The 14,529-nt window shown below is 48.8% G+C and overlaps 6 protein-coding genes across 6 annotated transcripts; 4 read left to right on the plus strand and 2 right to left on the minus strand.

Annotated features, from left to right (window-relative positions):
* Nucleotides 1-529: 529 nt before the first annotated feature.
* Nucleotides 530-2,837, minus strand: N7466_010126 (IlvD/Edd family dehydratase; the record flags this gene model as incomplete). Its single annotated transcript, XM_057169515.1, has 4 exons — nt 530-1,739; nt 1,821-1,975; nt 2,069-2,624; nt 2,782-2,837. 4 exons carry the CDS (start codon nt 2,835-2,837, stop codon nt 530-532), a joined length of 1,977 nt encoding a protein of 658 aa, XP_057016906.1.
* An 805-nt stretch (nt 2,838-3,642) lies between these two features.
* N7466_010127 (NAD-dependent epimerase/dehydratase family protein) lies at nt 3,643-4,554 on the plus strand (the record flags this gene model as incomplete). The annotated part of the gene is made up of 1 exon (XM_057169516.1): nt 3,643-4,554. The coding sequence occupies one exon, from the start codon at nt 3,643-3,645 to the stop codon at nt 4,552-4,554; it is 912 nt and encodes a 303-aa protein (XP_057016907.1).
* An 819-nt stretch (nt 4,555-5,373) lies between these two features.
* N7466_010128 (fungal specific transcription factor domain-containing protein) lies at nt 5,374-7,952 on the plus strand (the record flags this gene model as incomplete). Its single annotated transcript, XM_057169517.1, has 5 exons — nt 5,374-5,435; nt 5,870-6,279; nt 6,334-6,852; nt 6,911-7,295; nt 7,346-7,952. 5 exons carry the CDS (start codon nt 5,374-5,376, stop codon nt 7,950-7,952), a joined length of 1,983 nt encoding a protein of 660 aa, XP_057016908.1.
* Nucleotides 7,953-8,704: 752 nt separating this feature from the next.
* Nucleotides 8,705-9,217, plus strand: N7466_010129 (cupin domain-containing protein; the record flags this gene model as incomplete). The annotated part of the gene is made up of 3 exons (XM_057169518.1): nt 8,705-8,802; nt 8,880-9,111; nt 9,188-9,217. 3 exons carry the CDS (start codon nt 8,705-8,707, stop codon nt 9,215-9,217), a joined length of 360 nt encoding a protein of 119 aa, XP_057016909.1.
* Nucleotides 9,218-10,352: 1,135 nt separating this feature from the next.
* N7466_010130 (putative serine/threonine protein kinase) lies at nt 10,353-12,499 on the plus strand (the record flags this gene model as incomplete). Its single annotated transcript, XM_057169519.1, has 3 exons — nt 10,353-10,911; nt 11,010-12,324; nt 12,412-12,499. The coding sequence occupies 3 exons, from the start codon at nt 10,353-10,355 to the stop codon at nt 12,497-12,499; spliced, it is 1,962 nt and encodes a 653-aa protein (XP_057016910.1).
* A 657-nt stretch (nt 12,500-13,156) lies between these two features.
* N7466_010131 (uncharacterized protein) lies at nt 13,157-13,788 on the minus strand (the record flags this gene model as incomplete). Its single annotated transcript, XM_057169520.1, has 3 exons — nt 13,157-13,243; nt 13,350-13,712; nt 13,777-13,788. 3 exons carry the CDS (start codon nt 13,786-13,788, stop codon nt 13,157-13,159), a joined length of 462 nt encoding a protein of 153 aa, XP_057016911.1.
* Nucleotides 13,789-14,529: the final 741 nt, after the last annotated feature.

Below are 14,529 nucleotides of genomic sequence, written 5' to 3' on the forward strand. Positions count from 1 at the left end.
GATCGTGAACCATGTAACTCTCTCCGGCCTCTAGGGCAAACTAGGGAAAAGTGATGACAGGGCCAATCATATCCCGTCGCGTTCGAAGTTTTAAGGGTCGTGCACCGGGCCCACCATACCATATCTGGGGTTTTCGGCCTCAAATCGTGCCAACGGAATACCGAGACGCCGTTCTACCTCCTGATCTAGATTGTCACCCGCTGTCCTGGTTGGTTCTGTGCTCTTTTGGCGTTTTCAAAGATGCGAAACGTGAGGGTCAAAGCGTTAGAAGACGGATGTCGGATCAACTCGACATTCCGCTTACTAACGGGAATTTAATCTCATCCATGCAAGAAATGTCGCTGCTCGGATTAACTAAATCAATCATTCATGGATGCTTCTGATTTCCAAAGATACCATTGTGGATAAACTTGTGCCCTTGATCTTTCAAATATTGACTGTTCATTGATATATGACTAGGGAATCTCGGAATATACAAATAATCTCAAAATATTCAAGTTCATGGTGAAAATCGTATCAAACAACGCTCTTAATGATTGTGCCTCGGGGCTGGGTTTCGCTGCGCCAGACGCTGATATTTCACAGCCCCCCGTAGCACCATGCCATTCGACAGCTGATCTGTCTCTTGACGGAAGATCTCCTGCCAAGGCGTACCACTCGGGACAAGAGGGTACTCGGTCGCCAGCATTTCCTTTCTCCTTTGCTGCAACTCTTCATCACTGATAAGAATGTCAACCCGGCGCTTTGGCAGGTCAATCCGCAGCTTATCTCCATCACGAAGAATAGCCAGATTGCCGCCTGCGGCAGCCTCAGGACTGGCGTTCAAAATAGACGGACTCGCCGATGTTCCCGACTGGCGTCCATCGCCAATACAGAAGAGCGCATCCACGCCTTGCTTCAAGAGTCTGCCTGGCGGATGCATGTTCACGACTTCCGCCGCACCGGGGTATCCTAGTGGGCCGACACCGCGCATGACCAGAATAGTCTTATCGTCGATCTCAGGCTGATTCTCAAGCCGATTATTGTAGTCCTCCGGGCCATCGAAAACCATGACCGAGCCCTCAAACGCCATGGGATCCTCCGGGTTGGAGAGGTATCGCTCTCTGAAAGCGGGCGAAATAACGCACGTCTTCATGATGGCCGAATCAAACAGTGTGCCTTTCAAATGAATGAAGCCCGCATCCTTCATGAGCGGATCATCATATGGACGAATCACCCGCCGATCCCAGGAGTGTTTCCCGCGGACGTTCTGGGCCATTGTTTTTCCATTACAGGTCAACACATCGCCGTGAATCTTACCGACATCTAAAAGCTCGGCCATGATTGCCGGTAGACCTCCTGCGCGGAAGTACTCTTCGCCGAGAAACTCGCCTGAGGGCATCATGTTTAGCAAGAGTGGGATGTGAGAGCCGAGCGTGTCCCAATCGTCCATTGATAACTCGACGCCCATATGTTGGGCGATGGCGAGGAGGTGGATGGGGGCGTTGGTGCTGCCGCCAAATGCAGCGTTGGCTACGATCGCGTTCTCGAATGCTTCGCGGGTCATGAGGTCGCTTGGCTTGCGATCGGCTTCGACCATTTCCACGATCTGTTTGCCGGTTTCGTAGGCACATTGGCTTCTGTGGCGATAAGCTGCTGGGATAGCGGCTGAACCTGGTAGTGCCATGCCGAGGGCTTCTGCAAGGGCATTCATAGTTGAAGCTGTGCCCATTGTGTTACAGTGACCAACCGAAGGTGTTCTGTTGCTACTCGTTAGCTTTTTCCTAGCCTATTATCTCTTCTGTATGGAGGAGACCACCACTCTTCAAGGTCACACATACCCTCTGGAAATGTAGTCCATGAATTCACCGTCATCAATTTCGCCCGTAGCGTACATCTCTCGGCCCTTCCAGAGGACAGTGCCTGCACCGGCCAAAGCACCTTCGTCATAACCATTCAACATGGGCCCAACATTAAGACAGATGGCAGGAATATTCTGGATCGATGTTAGTACTGTCTCATTATATCGAATGCCCAAATAATAGGGAGGAAAAATGAAGAAAGAAAAATAGAAAAGGAAAATACCTACCACAGTCGCTGCAGCCATCAAACAAGCCGGGGTAGTCTTATCACACCCAGTCAATAAAACCACACCATCGAGAAAATACCCCGTCAAAACCTCCACCATACTCAAATACGCCAAGTTGCGATCCAAAGTAGCCGTCGGCCTCCTCGAAGTCTCCTGAATAGGATGTGTCGGAAACTCAAAAGCAATACCACCAGCAGTGCGAATACCCTCACGCACCCTCTTCGACAACTCAATATGATGCCGATTACACGGCGCAATATCGGAGCCCGTCTGCGCAATTCCAATCATCGGCTTCCCCGACATGAGCTCCTCGCGCGTAATACCATAATTGAAATACCTCTCCATGTAGATAGCCGTCATACCAGGATCACTGCGACAATCGAACCAATGCGACGAGCGCAGCGTTCGGCCCGGTTGCCGGATAATCGCCTTGGAGCCATTGCCGCTTTCTGCGGCGAGACTGAGGCGGGTTTCTAGTTCTTGGTTGCGTCTGCGCAGGGCCTTGAGCTCTTCGACGCAGTCTTCTATTGCGATTGGTGGGGCGGCGGGTTTGTCGCTGCATGAGCACCCGTCGCATGATTTTTTAGAAGCACACGACATGTCTTTTTTTGTCGCGGTTTTTGAAGCTCGTGTTTTTAGTTTTGGAGAATGCGGGGTTGGCGGGGTGGAGGTTTGGTTTTTGGGGAATTTTTTTTTTCTTCTTCTTTTTTTACCATGGGTGAATGGGCTCCTGTTCAGGGTCTTTCGGGTTCTTTTTAACTGGCATCATCGATATTTTTGATTCGGATGTTGAGCTTCCCATTGGGGGACCCCGCAATATGGGGTCCATTGGTAACCAACGTTTCTCGTGGGATTTCGAAGTTGGTGGGCCAATTATCGCCTTATCTCGGGGTTGAGTTGTGGTTCCAGTGGTTTCGGAATGTCATCTTCCGGTTGTTCTTTCTTGACCCCCACGCTGACTAACATGTTAGCAATGCAATGGAATTCGTGTATATGATGGCAATATCCTTCTACAGGTCCTCAAATCTGACTGCTATTATTGGTTCATATCACACAAGTAAAGAAAGGCGAGGGGGTTGAAGGTATGAAGGTATGCGCGGTTTATGACTGCGCGCAGCCCATACTAATTCTCGGTACATCGGGGAACCTCCGCGGCTTAGACTCCTGGTTCACTATTCAAGCCAATCCACGTCTATTTCCCACGGAGAAAGTCCGTGTTGTTTTAGAATATCTCTGTGTTTTAACTATATTGGTATAGTGCCCAGGTTTCGGTATCTCGCATGTACCATTTGCACCATCTCATCTATCACTCTGGCCTCTAGCCCAATATCTACCGGATCCGGTCAACCCGGAAACTCATCTTCCGGTAGATTCACGACCCACCCCCGCGGCTTATCCTTCCCGACACGAGACGTCATCATATAAAAAGGCCGATCTTAGGAGGTTCAACCATTATTAGAACCCACTTCAGGGCTTGTTGGAACACACACAAAGATATTTTTCGTGAGACTTAGAACTGTCTATCCCTCATTATTCCTCAACAAGATCTTTACCCAAAACACCGATCCTTGAACATGGGGAAACGCATCATCGTCACCGGCGGCTCAGGCAAAGCCGGCCAACACATAATCACATACCTCCTTGACCAAGGCCACGACATCCTCAATCTAGACCTAGTCCCCCTCCCAGCACACTTGGCCGATCGCGTCCACACAATGCGCGTCGACCTAACGGACGCAGGCCAAACATACAGCGCCTTCGGCTCCCACTTCCACCTAACAGAGCCCTTCCGTGAACCACTGGGCCTAGTCCCCGACGCAGTAATCCACCTAGCATCCTACGCCCGCAACATGCTGGTACCCGACACCGAGACCTTCCGCTGCAACGCCACAGCCCAATACAACGTGATCGAAGCGGCCTCCCGCCTAAACTTCAAGAAGATCATCCTGGCAAGCTCGGTCTCCGTGTACGGAATCGCCTACGGCGAGGGCGATCTCGAGTACCCGTCTTTCCCTGTTGACGAGGAGGTCGACGCAAACCCGATGGATACGTATGCGATTTCTAAGATGTGCGGGGAGCGCATCGCGCGCGGGTTTGCGCGGAGGTATGGGTCTGATATTTATGTTTTGCGGATTGGGAGGATCGTTGCGCCTGAGGAGTATAAGGAGGAGATGTTTGATTCTTATGTGCGGAAGCCGGAGGAGTGGGCGGTGCATGGGTGGTCGTATACTGATACGAGGGATTTGGGGCAGATTTGTGATTTGGCGGTTGAGAAGGCTGGGCTTGGGTTTCAGGTTTTTAATGCTGTTAATGATGAAATTACGAATTATGAGGCTTCGTCGATGGAGTTTTTGAAGCGCGTTGCGCCGAATACGCCGTTTACGAGGGATATGGGGTTGAGGGAGGCTCCTATATCTAACTTGAAGATTAGGGAATTGTTGGGCTTCCGACAGAAGCATCCTTGGCAAGTATATTATGAGATGTGATTTATGTATCGACAATCAATTGAACAAAAATGAATTTCAATTGTTGAATTCCCGCCTTTTCTTCTTTTAGAAATTACTAGTTCCTCTATTATATATAATATTATGTTATTTTTGCCGGCAATGGAACATTGAATTGTTGCGAGACGAGTCGATCCACGGGGAAGGAGTCCACTCAGCGGCATAATATTTCTCAGGAGTCAGGCTGAAGGGAGAAGAGGTGAACAAAAGGGTGGCGAGCGTATAAGCATAACATTGATCGCCCACTCCCCCAGGGCCTCAGGCCTCAACCTCGGCTTCATCACAGAATGTATATCAAAATGACGTTGAAATAAAAAAACATATAAATTCCAGTCCGCATATTAAAATCGCCTATGAGATAAGTGTGAAATGAGTTTCAACTAAAACTGTATATAAAATTGGGTTGGCTTAACTATGGTGGATTTTAAAAAAAAGTCATGCGCGCTGCCTAACAAACTCTTATCAGATTGGGATTTGGGGAAATCGTGAGCTTCCAAGCACAGTGCTTAAGTGCTTGCCTTCAAATGACACTCATTACACAACCAGTTTTCACACCCTTAAAATTATACACGATGCATTCTCACACTTTCAAAATCATCCGCTCTAAATACAAAAATGGACACTTCTCTCCAATTCAACCATGTGGTTCAGATAAGTTAGCCAGCTAAACATTGAATGTATGTGATCAAGATAATCACTGGGGACTATCTCGGAGATTATGTACAAGATTTCAAACATTGAAGTTGGTGTCGTAGTACAAGTCGATGGCTAAAGAGATATCGCTTCCCGCATTATCTCCGCATGCTGGGAAAGGAAATTTTGCCGGCACCGGCGGTGGATACAATTAAGCTTCTCCGCCCCGGGTACAACATCCTTCAACCTTGAATCATCAAGAATATAATTGGGCATTCATGAAAACGGCTTGCAAACCATGGGGCTGTCCCGGTCTTGATTCTTCGTAGCCGGCGCTCACGACCTGTGCACACAAGTCACGACCGTCCGGCGTCATCACCATGCCCCTCCGAAAAGGCCGTGTGGCAGCAGCATGCAATTTTTGTCGCGACAAAAAGGTACATTTCCGAGTCCTCATGGCCTCTCCGATTGAAACGAACGGGAGTCTAACCTTTCTTCCATAGCTCAAATGTGATGCCCAAAAACCTACATGTGGTCATTGCGCCGCAAAAGGCATTGATTGCCAACAGGGGCCAATTAGACACAAGCCGAGGTAAGCCTGGCAAGAATGCATCTTGACATGGCTCAAGTGCTAGAATTGAGATTCACTGGCTGATAATTCCAGGCCAACAAATCGGCGTATCGCACAATTGGAGCGCGAAAATGCATTACTTCGTCAACAAGGAGGTCAAGTCCAGGATGGGGATGTCACCCTCGATGATGAACCATCCATGGTGTCAACTGATGCTTCTTTTGCCATGAGCCCATCTCGGAGCCAAGTTGATGTTTCACTATCTCAGGAAGACTCTCCCTCTGTTGATCGTCCAACTGGATTAAGCAATGGCTCTTCTCATCCGGAAGCCTCCGATAGCGACCGTCTGAAAAGCGCCGCTTCGTTATATCATGGACCGACCAGCGCTGTTTACGATGATACTGCGAATTCTGGAAACTCTGAAGATACTGCGGAGTGGAATAAATTGCCAGTTCACGAAGGCTGGACTCGAAGCCACCTGTTTGCTGAAACAGCGAGGCAGCGTAAGTTACAAAATTCATTAAGAATCAACTGCACCCCACTGATATTCAATTCAGGACAATTGGAATTGTTGAACTTGTCCGCTGGAAAACTTGATTTTGATGGCGTGGACCCAGAAATCGGAATGCATCTCTTGTCAATCTACTGGTGCCGCCAACTCTATACAGCACAGATCATTTACCGACCGGTGTTTATGCGGGACATGGCTTGTAACGGGCCCTATTTTTCAAAATTGCTACTCAATGCCATTCTATTCACTGTCTCCAAGCATTGTCCTCGACCCGAGCTTCGGTCAGACCCGGATGACAGTACTACAGCTGGGTGGTCTTTTCGTCTGCGATTCACGGAGCTTTTACGGGATAGCTTTGACAAAAGCAATATCACTACACTCCAAGCACTCCTCATCATGTCCAATTCGCTATTCTCTAGATGCGATGAGCGAAGTCTATCTTGGTTATATGCGGGCAATGCATTCAATATGATCATCGATCTTGGACTGCATGTACTCCCTTCCCCCAACAAGATGTCACCGGAAGATCTTGAGATTCGGAAGCGGGTTGTATGGGGCGCATATTGTGAGTGCATTTCATGATGTCCATCTTTTTTATTTACTCCGGACTAACTTTTCATCAGCCATTGACAAGATCCAGTGTCTGTACCAAGGGAGGCCCCCACTTCTTCGCTACATGAACTTCAAGGCATCACTGAATTTTCTGGACGAATATGACGAACTGGATCCGTTTCAGGAAATAACCTACACTCCTGTCAAGCACCAGTCGGTCATTCCGTCATTGAATGTCTCCCTGTTAACGAAACTATGCGAGTTGTCAATCATCATTGATCGCATCCTATGCGAACTATATTCAGAATCACAGGAAATGAGTCAAAGCCAGAGTCAGGTTATCTCTGACGACATCAATTCAGAACTAGCAAGTTGGCGGCAAAACCTTCCACCACAACTCGACTACATATCCCATCCTCGGGAATCCGTCCTTCTTCCTCAGGCATTCTGCCTCTTGTGAGTGTTCCTTCGCCCCATATGTCCAGCCCCTTACTAAAAATCAATAGAGCGCTTTTCAACGTCCTCATAATCCTTTCGCAGCGGCCCTTGTTCACTGGAAGCTACAATCAATCTGACACACCAGGGGCAGCATACGAGTCCGTGAACGTCTGCACAACAGCCGCGAACCAAATTGTCCAGATCCTTCGTGACTATTCGCAGCATTTCTCCATCAGCAGTGCACCGTACATGCTATCATACGCAACATATATCAGTGCAACGATCCACGCCAGAATTGTGGCCCAGAAAGGCCGTAACTCAAATTCGTTTCAGTCGCTGCTGCTTTGTCGCACCATTCTGAAGGAGCATCAGCGTCTATACGCAGCGGCAGGTAAAGCCCGAGCTAATCTCAATAAGCTCGTTACGCATCTCAGGATTGAAATCACAGAGGATGATGAGCAAATATCTGCTACTGTGGGGAGTAGTTCCGGCGCTCAGTTCATTGTACAAGAACCTATCACGACTTTTGGTGCATCCAACATTGTACCTCAGATCATGGAGCTACAATCCCCGCAGTTGAACTGGGAATTGTCAGATTTGGATCTTGAGGCTATTGCCCAGGGATTCCGTCTTGGTGGTGAACTGGATTATCTCATGCGCCCGTCCGGAGTATAGATTCAAATGTTATATATCTTTTAAGGCATTTTTTTGGGGAATTTATCGACATAATTCTGCATATGTGGCATACGAGCTCCGAATACACGTAATACATACTCAACCCGAGAACATCACACCAAGAAAGAATGGATTTTCTAGGCTTTCGGGCCACCAGGACGTTGTGCTGATGTTATCCAACATTTAATTCTATGCCGGGGAAAGCCTAACCGATTTGGGGAAAAACATCCACGTTCTCCCAGACCCGCAATCTACACACATGTGCATAATTGAACTCGATGAAGCGCAACAATATCGAATAGAGTATAATTCTCCGATATTGCCAATCGAAAACAAAACCTACAGTTCTTTGCGATCGCAAAATCCTCACATTGAACACCGAATCACAATATCAATGGCTCATCTTACGTACACTGGACCTCAGCCGAACCAGCAGCAATCGCAGCTCTACAATTACGAGCTCCAGAGCTTCCCCTCACTAGATACGAAGCCCCCTCGCCAGCGTGAACTTTGATTGAATGTTATCATTCAGTTCTCCTGTGGACTGCCTAGTCTGGACAAGGAATCCGATGACATCTTAGCCCAGATCGAATTGTACCTCTACTGCACTGTTGACAACTTCCCCTCATTCTAGAAGGGAGGGCTGTATATCCGCGATGGGATAGTTATAAGCATTGACTGGCCCTTCAGTCCTTGCAAAGCTCCAGATCCTCGGTGATATCGAAATCAATACCCACACACCATCAGTCATCATGGCGCCTGCATTTACCTACCGCCCCAAGGCACAATCTACATTTAAGCCCCCACTCATTGCGAACGAGAATGCGTTCTTGGGCGATGTCATTTCAAGGTAAGTGGGGCTCTCTGGCGCTCCATGATTGGCATTGGCAGACTACGCCGTACTTTGCTAACAATTGTTGGCCATAGTGACAAGGACAACGCCGAAAAACCTATCTCTTGTGGATTCTACCGCTTGGAAAGGGGAACCCCGCTTGTATACACCTATACCTATGACGAGATGAAGATTATTTTGGAAGGACATTTTGTGATATCCGATGAGACGGGGCAAAAGGTCACCGCCAGTCCGGGTGATGTGTTTTATTTCCCCAAGGGAGCCACAATTACCTTCACAACCGAGGACTACGGACTTGCATTCTATGTAAGTGCATTGGTTTTTTTCTTGATTTTTTTTCTCCCGCGTAAATGAGATGGTCAGTGCTGATTGAACTGAACAGACCGGCCAACGTGCCGAGGGTGCGGCGTAAACGGTGAATGTGACTTCAAGAATTTCTCCAATCTCCGACGGCAATCGGCGGTGCCTTGTTCAAGATGTCAGATCCATGGATTCATCGCCCCCACTGGCCGGCCATTCCCAATTTGGCAGTTTGCTTACCCGCGTGTGGAGTTGTGGATCTTAAGAAGCGATCATGCCTAGATTTTTATTTTTATTTTTATTTTTGTTCCTAGAATCAAGAAATCAGGAAAAAGAAAACATCAGATTTAAACTTCATCTGCAGAGCAACAAAGTGCAATAGTCTCGGCAATGCGGGCTTCCCTGCATCGGAGGATTTGCTGTCAAGTGGAAATCACTAGCATATCTGTATGGGGCCGCAGTACTATTGACCAGACTAACGTTTTCAGCAGGGACTTAGCAAAACTCACGAATCAAATCGTCGGGAAAGGAAGCAATTAGTTTTTCAGTGGCTTTTTTTATTACACTTTTCAGACAGCTCCATTTTCAGCCAGCCCTGAAACCAAGTGGGATGTTTAGGACGCGAGCAACAGCCACAAATGGGGGCTCCTGGAGCCGATCATTAAACAAAGAAGAAAAAACCACTGGGAAAAAAAAAACAAACCAAAATGACTTGCAGGGACGGCACACCTCCGATCCCGGTGGACCAGTGGATCGTGTTCATCGGATTTCAGCTTTTCAGCTCGAGTCATTAACTCGTTTCATCTCCATTCTCCATAACCAGCACTAGCCTTTTGCACAGCCTGTCCGTATTCCTGTATGACGTTGGGGGAGTTGCCCCGGCAACATTTTATACAAGGGGTAAAGAGCAACAGAGAGACCTAAAGGAGAGTTTGAATCTCTACCAGAGTGGATAGACTCATCTTGTTTTTTTTTTCTCCAAACCAAAATTAAAAAGGATAAAAGAAAAAGCAAAAATCAAGATCGATCGGTGGAGTTCGGAGATCGTCGCGAATAAAAAGAGATCAAAGGCACTTGAAGGCTGAAGCACTTGAGAGATTATTTTCTTATTTCCTTGCTTGTTCTGTTACTGCCGGTTTCGCGGGTTAGCGTTATTCTTAGTCTCTCTTATCAAGGGGGGGAACCACTCTTCAAAACCCCTCTATCCTACTACTTCCCCATTATCAACCTCCACTTTCACCACAACCATGGCTGTCGACATCGCTGATGACCGTGGTCTTCGTCTCCCAAACCCTCCACCATTGCTACATATGCGCTCCGGCAATGAGACATTCGATCGCCCCTCCACCCCGGCCCATGGATTCACCAGTCCCCCACAGACACCCCACGGTAGTCCCAGCAAATCCAGGCCACCCCCGGGCGCCTTGGATCTACCCAATGTTTTCGATAATGCTATGAAGCTTACACCCACATCTCCATCCAAATCCACCCATAATCACTTCAATCATCCCATGTTCACGGCCGACAGGGGCAACATCGACGATTTTAATGAGAGCGTTATCCACCAGCGCCCAACCAGCCCAACGCGCAAGTCAAACAAGGAAAACACTCCCCCAAACAGCACCCGTATCCCCAAGGATCTGGGTCCGAAGCCCACCGCCGCCGCTATCTCGCGTCATGAAACATATCAACCCCGCGATGCGGACACCTCCAAGCGTCAGGTACAGCTCCGCGGCCTGACACCGGAGGAGATGGAGAAACTCCAACAACCCCGTGTTAAGCGCCTCACAAATGTTACTCAACTCTGTATGTCTCAACCACACAAAAACCAACACTCCCCCATTCCCGAAACTTTATATACACGTGGATACTAATTGTTTGGGGCTTTTTACCCCGCGTCCCAGACTTCCTCGACCACTATTTCGATCTCCTTAGCTACGTTCACAACCGCCAAACACGCCACTCACAATTCAAGGCCGCATACCCCGAGCCCCCCGTAACACCCGATGAAGAATACGAGCCCGCTCTCCTCAAATATCTCGGTCGTGAACGGGCGCACTTGCGCAAGCGTCGCACACGTTTACGCCAACATGACTTCCAGATCCTGACGCAGGTCGGCCAGGGTGGATATGGACAGGTGTACCTGGCTCAAAAGAAGGATACTCGCGAGGTTTGCGCCTTGAAGGTGATGAGCAAGAGACTACTTTTCAAGCTCGACGAAATCCGACACATTCTCACCGAGCGCGACATTCTGACCGCCGCCAAGAGCGAATGGCTAGTCCGATTGTTGTATGCCTTCCAGGATGATAGCCAGATTTACTTGGCGATGGAATACGTCCCCGGTGGAGATTTCCGCACCCTGCTGAACAACACCGGCGTCCTGCACAACCGCCATGCCCGCTTCTACATTGCCGAGATGTTCAGCTGTGTCGACGCACTCCACATCCTGGGCTACATCCACCGCGATCTCAAGCCCGAGAATTTCCTCATCGACTCAACCGGCCACGTCAAACTCACCGACTTCGGTCTCGCAGCCGGCATGCTGAGTCCCGGCAAGATCGAGTCCATGCGCGTCAAGCTCGAGGAAGTAGGCAATACGCCCGTCCCCTTCGGCCGCCCCATGGAGCAACGCACAATGGCCGAGCGAAGACAGGGCTACCGGACCCTGCGCGAGCGCGAAGTCAACTACGCCAAATCCATCGTCGGTTCACCCGATTACATGGCGCCCGAGGTCCTCAAGGGCGACGAGTACGATTTCACCGTCGACTACTGGAGTCTGGGCTGTATGCTTTTCGAGGCCTTGGCCGGGTACCCGCCTTTCGCGGGTGCGACGGTCGACGAGACGTGGCAGAATCTGAAGCGTTGGCAGAAGGTGCTCCGGAAGCCGGTGTACGAGGATCCGAATTACTTCCTTTCGCGGCGGACGTGGGATCTCATTACGAAACTTGTTGCGGCGAAGGAGACGCGGTTTAAGAATATTACGGAGATCCATGCGCATGATTATTTCGCCGAGGTCGATTTCAATCATCTACGTGAACAGCGCGCGCCGTTTGTTCCGGAGCTGGATTCGGAGACGGATGCTGGTTACTTTGATGATTTCAGTAATGAGTCCGATATGGCTAAGTACAAGGAGGTTCATGATAAACAGCGTGCATTGGAGGACATGGCCGACCGTGATGATAAGATGGGCAAGGGATTGTTTGTTGGGTTTACCTTCCGGTAAGTCGTCTCTTTTTTCTATTGTTTTCTTTTTTCTCAACCTGTCTTCATGGTGTTTCGTCTCATGCTAACGTTCCTTCTCCTCAGTCATCGCAAACCTGCAGTCGATAGCTCGGGCCGCAGCTCTCCCCGCAAACCGATTGCGACAGACGGCAGCTTCGGAACAATGTTCTGATTCAAGTCCTGATTCTTGTTCTTGTTCCGTGAACGCGGGAGAATACCTACTTTTCTCTTCCTCGTCCTCTTTTTGTATCTCTTCTCTTCTCTCGTCACGCTGGAGCCCGCGTTAAACTCGAGCTGGATCTTGGTTTCCCGGTGCCACTGGTAGACGCCTTCGTATGGTACGAGTATGAGTTTAATGGTGCATGTTCTTTTTTTTCCCCCTTATCATTCGACTCGTTTGGTTCCTTGCCTGTTCTCTACTAGTATCTTTGTAGGATTAGGTGCTGCAGTCTACTTGTTTCAAGTAGAATATATGAAGAGATGAAGATGTCAGCTTATTGATTATTGTGTTTGATGTAGATAATTGTAGTGGAATTGGCAGATGGCCTAGATTTTCTGCTAGCTTCGTATGCTCAGCCCTACGGAGTAGATTGTAGTAAGTACCTCCAGGGCTACTAGTGCGTTCCAACGTTAGGCTCATTGATTGCCTAGTACTTGAGCCCACTTCTTCTATCGTAACATTTCAATTGACACATCTATGCTAATGGACCTGAACTCGACCAACACAATGTTAATACATCCGCCCCCAAGTCAAACATCCATCACACAATTCCAGGCCAGGCTTCGTCCCGGGTATAAAATACAGCAGACAGTTTCCAGCCCAATAAATCTAATTGCTCGGAATCTGGCGCACCATCTTCAAGATCTCAGACTCCTGGTCACCAATAACAGCGCGACCATTCGTCCAATCAACAGTCTGTGCACAAAAAAGGCAAAACGTCAGCAAACCATGCCTCCCAAACTTAAAACCCGGACCACTTTGTGGCAGGTTTTTTTTTTTTTTTTTGAACCAATCAACATACCACAGGTCTCACAAAACAACTCTTATCCTCCTTAAACCTCTTAATCGCATCCTCCGCATCACGCGCGCCCTTCACCAGCTCCGCAGCTCCATACGTAGCCTTATCACCGGGCCCGCCCACGCCCGAGACAGGGTTAATGTAGTCGAGGATATTGCGGAGCTGATCGGTCGTGGGGTCGTTGGTCGTGACCTCGAGCTCGAACTCCTCGCGCTGCTGCTTTGCGTGCGAGCTGTAGTCGCTTGCTTGGTCTTCTGTGGCTGTTTCGGCGGCGGCGGTCGAGGCTTGTTTGAGGAGGGTTAGGACCCGCGTGCTGTTTGGGATGCTGGGGGAGTGGAAGAGGGTGATTGGGTCGAGGGTTTTGCTCTGCGTTTGAGGGTTAGCTACTAGTAGGGAGGGAGGGTTGAGGGGGGTGATTGGTGGTTCTTACGAAGCGGAACATTTTTGCGGTGTTGGTTTGGGATTGAGGGGATTGGGGTTTGGATGGGATGGTGGGTGTGAGGATGAGGAGCTTGAGCTTGAGGTCGACTTGTCGATTGGAGGATGATGTCATGTGCCGGGATCCCGATTGGGTTTAGGTTGGTTGAGGGCGGGTGGAACTTGGCGTTGTTTTGGTGCTTCCTTGTCCCCGACGCTGGATCGGCAATGGGGCTTACAAGGGTTGACGGGAAACCTGTATCGTTCAGGTTATAGCAAATGTATTTAGCGTTGTTTCACATGGCTTTGTGAGGGGTGAATTGGGTAGTTGGTAAATTCAATGATCTGCGGAGAATCACCAAGGTTTCGATGTGTGGTCACTGGTTAGTAACTAATCAACAGCTACCAGGATCGTCATTTCAAGATGATGTTTCAATTTTCTTTTATCTGTATATGAATATTTTCAATGTTTGGTCAATAATTTCAAGGCGCTCAGGTATCCGTAACAGTACATATCCATGATTGCTACTGTGTATGTACATGAATATAAATACTATGCTACCTATTGAATTTAGCGGCCCTTGCACGAACTTCTAAGGTTGGCAGCCATTCAATGTTTGCGCCTCCCCTGCTACAAATCTGCTGTAAATACCTCAGACTTTCGACGAGGATAGATAGGAGCACTAGAATGGTTGGAGTCGACCCATTATTGGCCCGTCCAGCACCAAGACCACCAGTAGCAGTACTGCGGGAACTGAAACACGTG

This window comes from Penicillium verhagenii, assembly GCF_028828195.1.
Source record: "Penicillium verhagenii strain IBT 33310 chromosome Unknown utg000010l_segment0_segment0, whole genome shotgun sequence".
NCBI lineage: Eukaryota > Fungi > Ascomycota > Eurotiomycetes > Eurotiales > Aspergillaceae > Penicillium > Penicillium verhagenii.